At 37.8% G+C, this 9,482-nt stretch overlaps 1 protein-coding gene across 1 annotated transcript in view; it reads left to right on the top strand.

Moving 5' to 3' along the window:
- NRIP1 (nuclear receptor interacting protein 1) overlaps positions 1-6,737 on the top strand; it is an 83,534-nt gene extending 76,797 nt beyond the window's left edge. The window contains exon 3 of the mRNA XM_023726641.1: positions 2,353-6,737. Within this exon, the coding sequence (XP_023582409.1) occupies positions 2,691-5,822 (3,132 nt within the window). The 5' untranslated portion in view covers positions 2,353-2,690 and the 3' untranslated portion in view covers positions 5,823-6,737. The remainder of the gene's footprint in view (positions 1-2,352) is intronic.
- Positions 6,738-9,482: the final 2,745 nt, after the last annotated feature.

Genomic DNA, 9,482 nt, shown 5'->3' with positions numbered 1-9,482 from the left:
ATAACATGAATAATATAAACCAGAGATACTCCAGTAACATTATTCCATTCTTCCGCTTTCTGTGAAGTTTTTTTTTTTTTTTTTTTTTTTTTTTTGTTGTTTGTTTTTTATTTTTTGGTTTGTTTTTTAAGACCACCTCCAAATCAGTTATCAAATTGTTTGATGTAATTTTAACAGATTCTCTTTAGTCCACCAAAAGGTCGGTGGTGGTCTTAAGGGAAGTATAGTGGGTTTACATGTCTCTTTAAATGGTTGATAAATTTTTAACACTTGAGAATTAGTTATATATTAACAGTTTTTAAAAATAATTGTAAAACTGTGTTTCATCAGCTCCAAGATGTTGTCATTTGTAAAACGCATCATGATTTTGTGATCACCAAGGAAGACAAAAATACCTTCAGTTAAGCTATATGTTAATCAGTTGTAAGACATACACCAGTGGGAAAATGTAGTGTTTTAGCTGGGATACTTCCCCCGCTCCCTGTAAAACAAATCGGGGTTCTATTAGTAAGGGAAAGTAAGAGAGTGAATATTGGGTGGCAGTTGTCAGGTCTGCCATAATTATCATTTTATGATTATCGTTATTAGTTTTTTAAAATATTCATCTCACGTGTGCCATGGCAAAGTTAATTGTTGTCATTAACCGCCATGGAGTTGACCCCCAGCTCATGAGGACCCCATGCACAAGGGAGAGAAACGCTGCCTGGTCCTGCACCATCCTCATGATTGTTGCAGATCAGACCATTGTGACCCATAGGGTTTTCATTGACTGATTTTTGGAGAGAGATTGCCGAGCCTTTCTTCCTAGTCCATCTTTGTCTGAAATCTGCTCAGCATCATAGCAGCACACTAAACTCTACTAAGAGATGGGTGGAGGCTGCACATGAGGCGCGTTGGCTGGGAATGGAACCCAGGGCTCCCACATGGAAGGTGAGAATTCTGCCCCTCGGTCACCGATGTCTCATGTGGCAAAGCTTAAAGACCTTTTAAAAATTGTGGCTTTGGAATCTCAAAAAAAGTCCTTTCTCAGCCTGTTCCTTACATACTTGGAACTTACTTATTTTTATCTGTGCTGCCTCATTTTTTATAGCTTTTTTGTTTAGGCTATAATTTTTGATCCTTTTAATCAGTTATCCAAGTATTTAATGCAATCAGATAATTCTTTCCTACAGTTTGACTTCTAGGTAAACATTTTCATCTAAAAGCCTACAGGGTAATCTTTAAATTAAAATTGACTTTTTAAAATTCATGAGAATCAAGGTGTAGTTTTTGGTAGAATGGAGGAGATCTAATAACTTGAACAACATTCTGTGATACCTTGAGTAACACACTGCATGGAATTCATTCAGTCTGCTCTTCAGTGGGTGCACTGGCTTCTTTCTTTAGGACAAATCTGACAAAATCCTGTCTAACAAGTTATCAGAATTGCAGTGAGTTCTTGCTTCTTCAGTTGTATATGTATTGGTAGTGGGAAACTGGTTTCTTCTTAAATAATAAATATCAGTGGAATATTCTGTAAATTCTGACTAACAAAAGGTATTTCTCATTGTACTTCACATTCAAAGTTTTCTGTATCTGCAAGGAATGAACTTCCCATTAAAATTACTACATAGAGTACATTAGTAAAATACAGAGATGTAAGGATTTAAAAACAAAAACAAGTCATATAAGCTTGAATGAGCATATAAAGAACCACCCTCTTCTGTCTTTAATAAATCATTGTAAAAACAATGGGTGAGTAGGCTTGTAATTATATTTGAATGTTTATGAACATGACTAAGTCCATAAAATTACGCTTTGCAGAGCCCACACAACAATCTTAAACTTGTTAGTGCTTTTCTGTTTCTATGAAAACAGAAATTCTACACATTGCTTAGTTTTAACATTGGAATGTCTAATGTTTGCGGATGATGTCAAAAGTGAATTTGTTCTGTAGACCTCAGCCCTACCATCACAGACCATGTCATGTGTTTCTCTTTTCCTTTTTCTGCACATCTACTTTTGTTTCTTCCTAATTGCCCAGTAGTATAATAAGGAACCAAAGTCTAACATCCCTGTAGAGTTATAAAGGAGACTTGGCATTCACATAACTTTGCAAAAGGGTGCTTATTGAAACTCAAAAAAAAAGTAGGGCTCTACAAGACAGAGTTACAGAATATTAAATTATTTTTTCTTTAATTGAGTCGATTATTATAACAACGTGGATTAACCCATAAGGTTTCTGGTAGAGATTTCCAATTTAATGAAGTAAATTACAAAACGTGGAAACGCTATATTCTTTTGCTTATAGGTATCGTGGTATGATCCTGGTTTGGCACCTCCTTAACTGTTTTTATTTTATTTTATTTTTAGAACGTTGATACTTGCATTTAATGGAGAGCAAAAGATGAAGAAGGAAAAGCAGTATATTCACTAAAGATTACATCTTGCTGCTACGGACCCTTGTGTTAAGGAATTCTTCTGCTTAGGAGTTGATCAGCTCTTCGGTCAGACTGCATTGGAGTTTGCCTACCCTTTATCTGGTCATTGCCAGAAGAAATCCCAGTCGGAATGTAACAGTAGATCTCTGTCTATTTGCTATGGAAGGTGATAAACTGACACTCACTTGTTAAAGTTACGCTCACTCACCCACAGAAAACCATTCTTTAAAGTGAATAGAAGCCAAGCCCTTGTGAATACTTCTATTGAACATGACTCATGGAGAAGAGCTTGGCTCTGATGTGCACCAGGATTCTATTGTTTTAACTTACCTAGAAGGATTACTAATGCATCAGGCAGCTGGGGGATCAGGTACTGCGGTCGACAAAAAGTCTGCTGGGCCTGATGAAGAAGATCAGAACTTTAACATTTCTGGCAGTGTTTTACCTGCCTGTCAGAGTAATGGTCCAGTTCGCAATACGCATACATATCAGGGATCTGGCATGCTACATCTCAAAAAGGCCAGACTCTTGCAATCTTCTGAGGACTGGAATGCAGCGAAGCGGAAGAGGCTGTCTGATTCCATCGTAAATTTAAACGTAAAGAAGGAGGCTTTGCTAGCTGGCATGGTTGACAATGTGCCTAAAGGCAAACAGGATAGCACATTACTGGCCTCTTTGCTTCAGTCATTCAGCTCTAGGCTGCAGACTGTTGCTCTGTCGCAACAAATTAGGCAGAGCCTTAAGGAGCAAGGGTATGCTCTCAGTCATGACTCTCTAAAAGTGGAGAAAGATTTAAGGTGCTATGGCGTTGCATCAAGTCACTTAAAAACTTTGTTGAAGAAAAGTAAAGCTAAAGATCAAAAGCCTGATACCAATCTTCCTGACGTGAGTAAAAACCTCATCAGAGATAGGTTTGTAGAGTCACCTCATCCTGTTGGACAGAGTGGAACAAAGGTCATGAGTGAACCCTTGTCATGTGCTGCAAGATTACAGGCTGTTGCAAGCATGGTAGAGAAAAGGGCTAGCCCTGCCACTTCGCCTAAACCTAGTGTTGCTTGTAGCCAGTTAGCATTACTCCTATCAAGTGAAGCCCATTTGCAGCAGTATTCTCGGGAGCATGCTTTAAAAACACAAAATGCAAATCAAGTGGCAAGTGAAAGACTTGCGGCGATGGCTAGATTACAGGAAAACGGCCAGAAGGATGCTAGCAGTTTCCAGCTCTCAAAAGGAGTGTCAGGCCATCTTAATGACCAGGCAAGAACATCGTCAAGCAAACCAGTCGCCAGCAAAAGTAGTGCTACAACATTTCAGAGTCCAATGGGTATTGTCCCTTCTTCCCCCCAAAATTCAGGCTATAAGAACTCACTGGAGAGAAACAGTGTAAAACAAGCTGCTAGTAATAGTTTGCTTTTACATCTTCTTAAGAGCCAGACCATACCTAAGCCAATGACAGGACACAATCATAGTGAGAGAGGAGGCATTTTTGAGGACAGCAGTACACCTACCACTATCGATGAATATTCTGATAACAATCCTAGTTTTACAGATGATAGCAGTGGTGATGAAAGTTCTTATTCCAACTGTGTTCCCATAGACCTGTCTTGTAAACATCGAATCGAAAAGCCAGAATCTGACCAACCCGTTTCTCTGGATAACTTAACTGAATCCTTGCTAAACACTTGGGATCCAAAAGTCCCAGACGTAGATATCAAAGAAGATCAAGATACCTCAAAGAATTCTAAACTAAATTCACACCAGAAAGTAACACTTCTTCAGTTGCTACTGGGCCATAAGAATGAGGAAAGTGTGGAAAAAAACACCAGCTCTCAGGGAGTACACAGTGATGTGACAAAGTTCAGTTCACAAAGTTATACGAGGACTTCTGTAATAGAAAGCCCCAGTACGAATAGGACTACTACTCCACTGAGCACTCCACCATTACTTACGCCAACCAAAGCAGAGTCCCCCATCAATCTTTCTCAGCAATCTCTGGTCATCAAGTGGAATTCTCCACCCTATGCCTGCAATACTCAGTCTGAGAAGCTAATGAATACTGCCTCTAACCACTTGATAGACCTTACAAAAAACAAAGAATCTCAAGCAGAGAAACCGGTCCAAAATGAAGGTGCACAAAACTCTGCAACTTTCAGTGCCAGTAAGCTGTTACAAAATTTGGCACAGTGTGGGATGCAGTCTTCCATGTCGGTAGAAGAGCAGAGACCCAGTAAACAACTGTTAACTGTAAAAGCAGATCAGCCCATAGGTATGATCGATAGATTAAGTAGTCCTCGGCTCTCAAATAAAACGAATGCAGTTGAAGAAAATAAAGCATTCAGTAGTCAGCCAGCAGCTCCTGAACCAGGACTCTGTGGTTCTGAAATAGAAAATCTGCTTGAAAGACGTACCGTCCTCCAGTTGCTCCTGGGGAACCCCAACAAAGGCAAGAGTGAAAAGAAAGAGAAAATTCCTTTAAGAGATGAAAGTACTCAGGAACACACAGATAGAGCTTTAAGTGAACAAATATTGATGGTGAAAATAAAATCTGAGCCTTGTGATGACTTACATAGTCATAATACAAATGTGCACTTGAGCCACGACGTGAAGGGTGGCCCATTCTTAGGCATGGCTCCTGCCACGCAGAGAAGCACGGCTGCCTTACCAGCCTCTGAGGACTTTAAGTCAGAGCTCGCTTCACCTCAGGATTTTTCTTTCTCAAAGAATGGTCTGTTAAGCCGATTGCTGAGGCAAAATCAAGAGAGTTACCTGACAGATGAGCTGGGCAAGAGTCACAGAAACAGTGAACGGACACTTGTAGAATCCAAGAATCTTTGCATGGTCCCTAAGAAAAGGAAGCTTTATACTGAGCCTTTAGAAAATCCATTTAAAAAGACGAAAACTAACATTGTTGATGCTGCAAACAATCACAGTGCTCCAGAGGTCCTGTATGGGTCCTTGCTTAACCAGCAGGAGCTGAAATTCAGCAGAAGTGATCTTGAATTTAAATATCCCACAGGTCATGGCTCAGCCAATGAAAGTGAACAGAGGAGTTGGACCAGAGACAGCAAAAGCTTCAATGTTCTGAAGCAGCTGCTTCTCTCAGAAAACTGTGTGAGAGATTTGTCTCAACACAGGAGTAACTCTGTGGTTGACAGTAAAAAGAAAGGACACAAAAATAATGTGACAAGTAGCAAACCTGAATTCAGCATTTCCTCTTTAAATGGACTGATGTACAATTCCACTCCGCCCAACAGCTGCATAGATAACAGGACGTTCTCATATCCAGGGGTTGTAAAGACTCCTGTGAGTCCTCCTTTCCCTGAGCATTTAGGCTGTGCAGGGTCGAGACCAGAATCTGGGCTTTTGAATGGTTGTTCGGTGCCCAGTGAGAAGGGGCCCATATAGTGGGTTATCACAGATGTGGATAAGAATGAATATGAAAAGGACTCCCCAAGACTGACCAAAACTAACCTAATACTGTATTACATGCTCCAAAAAGTAGGCAATTCTGTTACCAGTCGAGAAACACAGGACAAGGACGTTTGGAGGGGACCTTCATGTGCCGAATGTGTCTCACAGGTTACTGTCCAAGAAGAGTTACTTCCTGTTGCAGACACTAAAGCTTCTTTCTTTAATTTAAGAAGCCCTTACAATAGCCATAGGGGAAATAATGCTTCTTGCCCACAGAGCGCAAATGGAGAAGTAGTTTGTGGACTTCTGGGAAACGTGCTAACAATAAAACAAGAATCAGAATAAAATGTACCTGCTATCCAGCTTTGGATCTTTTTAAAACTAATTAGTATGAACTTGAGATCTGTATAAATAAGAGCATGATTTGAGAAAAGCATGGTATAATTGAATCTTTTTATTTTGAAAAGTATTGGTTATTGGTGATGTTTAAATAGGCATACTACTTTTTTGCTTTACATTAGATGTCATGAGGAAACTACTGAACTAGCAGTTGGTTGTTTTAACACTTCTGTATGCATCAGACAACAACTGTGAGTAGCCTATGAATGAAATTATGTTATAATCATAGATAATGGACATAAATTAAAATGTAACTCCATCCATAGTGGATCACTGCATTTTGCTGCCTTTCATCCCGTCCCTTTGTTAGGGTACTTTATTTTGCACTTTGGCAGTCAGTTCACTTTTTTTTTTTTTTTTTGAAGTCCAAACAAATAACTATAAGCGATAATTACTAAATAAAAAACCTAGTGCTGATTCACTTTCATATCCAATTCAGTACTAAATTAGGGAAAAAATGCTTCCATTTTTTCACTTTTGCTAAAAAAAAAAAAAAAAAATTATTTTTAACTCTCGAAGGGGGTTTTGTGGTTCCCGACGTCTCCACCCCATCCCAGTCCTTTTCGAGACATTTCTTTAAACCTTGTACTACTTAGTAAAAATTGATTACAGTTGAAGGAGGTTTGATAGATTCTTCAAAAAAGAAAAGGCAGATTTGCATTTTTGTATTTTGACTACTTTACTAAGTTAGTACTCCTCTTTTACAGAATTAGGAAAGTTAAAATTTGTCTTCAGCTGGTTTCCTGAGTAGTTGAATATTTACAAAATTGTTTTTACCAGAAACAAAAAGGCTTTTCCTTAGACAGTTTTCACCATCTCTTGTAAAATTTAATTCTCACCATTCCTGTGGTCCCTGTGAGTCTTAGGACCAGGGTTTCTTAAAGCTAGACTCAGACCACCTGCATTAGAATTATCTGGAGCGCCTGTTTGAAAATGTGGGTTCCTAGGCAGCATCTCAGAGGTACAGAACGAGAATCTCTGCTTAGTAGACCTGGGAATCTTCCCGCTTGCATCTTACCGCGCTCCCTAGGTGTTTCTTCTGCAAACTGAAGTTTGAGAATCATTGCTTATGACTTTTCTCAGAACATAGATTAGGACTAAAAAAAAACACTATTTGATGCTTACATTTTCTCCAACACAGTCACACATCAACTCAAAATTTGCAGTATTGTAGTTCATATGTTACCGTTGTGTCTTTGGAAGTCGGGTTCACAATACTTTTTATGACAAAAAACTGAGTGGATGGGATACCTTTCACATCTGGCTCAACATCTCAGGAAAATACGCGTTCTAATGAGTAACATCTACTTAATTAGCCTTAGGGATGGAATTACAGGGCCACTTACCAAACTCAGGTGATTAGGATGGTTTGGAAACTTCTGAATACATCCTTAACTTCTGTTAAAAACCGTTGTCCTAAAAACAATGCTGACAAATATGAAAACATTTTGTTCAAACCCAAGAAAGGCACTGCACTTAGAGTGACTCAACAAAAAGTAGAAAGGGCACATATGCACGACAGAATTGTACACAACCATTCCATTGGATTTATTATTTTAAAATCCTGATTAAGAGTAAACATTGACATTGTTTTAGAAGAACTTAGTATATATATTATTGAGCCACATGGGGTTCTAATCTTGAAACAAGTCCATGTTTTCAAGTTCAGTTTTTACAATCCACAATCCGTTCACCAAATTCTATTTTTGTTTTTAACCGTGAACCAGGTTAGCAACTGACATAGCAAAAATTATATAATCAGCTGTTAATTAGAAAGAAACCTATTTGAAGTTGTTCTACTTGAAGTTGTTTCTAAGATTTTTATATTAAAAATGGTTGTTATTTCCTAATATCTAAAAACCCTAAATGGTTATTTTTTTCTCAAAGTGATTTGTAAATAGTTACTGGATATAATTTTCAGGAGTGAATATGCTACATCATGGAGAGATGAAGGCATATACTTATTCTGAAATGAAAATTCTACAGGCCAGTGAATATATTGTACTCCATCCCATATTTACTCTGCAACAATCTTGTTGTCTACACTATATAAGTAAGCTCTTAAACAAGTCATTTTTTCCCCCTGCCATTTGAAAGGTCTGGAGCCTTAGAGGTATTTTTTTTAAAAAAAGTTGATATCCTCCCTTGATTAGGGGAAAATGGGCTTTTACAAGGAAGTGAAATTTAGGTGAGGAAATAGCATGGTATTTTTGTTGTTTGGTTGGTTGGTTTTGTTGTTAACAATGAAAGGAATGAAAATACGTAATACCTAAATAATTATGACCACAAAGAATGCTGTTCTGATTTACTAGGGAATGCCTCCACTTGGAGTTGAGGGTGATTTTAAGGAAGAGCAATTACAAGAATATACATCCACAAATTCACTTTGTTTATGCATATGTAGATACAAGGATGCACATACACACATTTCCGGGGACTGTTTTAGATATGTAGACAATTTTTTCCTAATAAAGTCATTTGTGAAAGGGTACTACAGCTCTCATTGACATCAGTAAGGTAGCATTACCTGTTTATTCTCTACTGTATCTTACAGAAGAGTAAACTGGTGAGATTTTATATTATATATATATATATATAATATGTATATATATATGGACTTGTTACATGAAGATGTTAAAATTGGTTTTTAAAGGTGATGTAAATAGTGATTTCCTTGATGAAAAATACTTATTTTGTATTGTTCTAATGCAACAGAAAAGCCTTTTAATCTCTTTGGTTTCTGTATATTCCATGTATAAGTGTAAATATAATCAGACAGGTTTAAAAATTGTGCATGTATGTATACAGTTGCAAGTCTGGACAAATGTATAGAATAAACCTTTTATTTAAGTTGTGATTACCTGCTGCATGAAAAGTGCATGGGGGACCCTGTGCATCTGTGCATTTGGCATAATGTCTTAACAAGTCAGATGAGATGTTCATCCCAACATGACAGTATTCCATTTCTGGACATGACTTCTGTGGTTTAAGCTTTGTGAAAGAATGTGCTTTGAATCCAAGGGTCTTAAAATTTTTTAAAATCAAGCCAACCACTTTTCAACATAAAGAATTCATACAACTACTTCCATGAATTTTTTAATCCCATCAGGAACATAATATTATACGAGGAGTATTCCAGTGTTAGCAGAATCTGGAATGCAGGCACATTACCACTCATGGTATGAATTCTGGGGTTTACACAACCAATTTTGATGCGATGTGCTCAGTAATATGTCAGTTTTATTAGAAATTTAA

The sequence above is a fragment of the Trichechus manatus genome, unplaced genomic scaffold, assembly GCF_000243295.1.
Source record: "Trichechus manatus latirostris isolate Lorelei unplaced genomic scaffold, TriManLat1.0 scaffold00012, whole genome shotgun sequence".
NCBI classification, from domain to species: Eukaryota; Metazoa; Chordata; class Mammalia; order Sirenia; family Trichechidae; genus Trichechus; species Trichechus manatus.
Note: the sequence above shows the minus strand (reverse complement) of the source record. Positions and strands in the feature narration are given on the sequence as shown.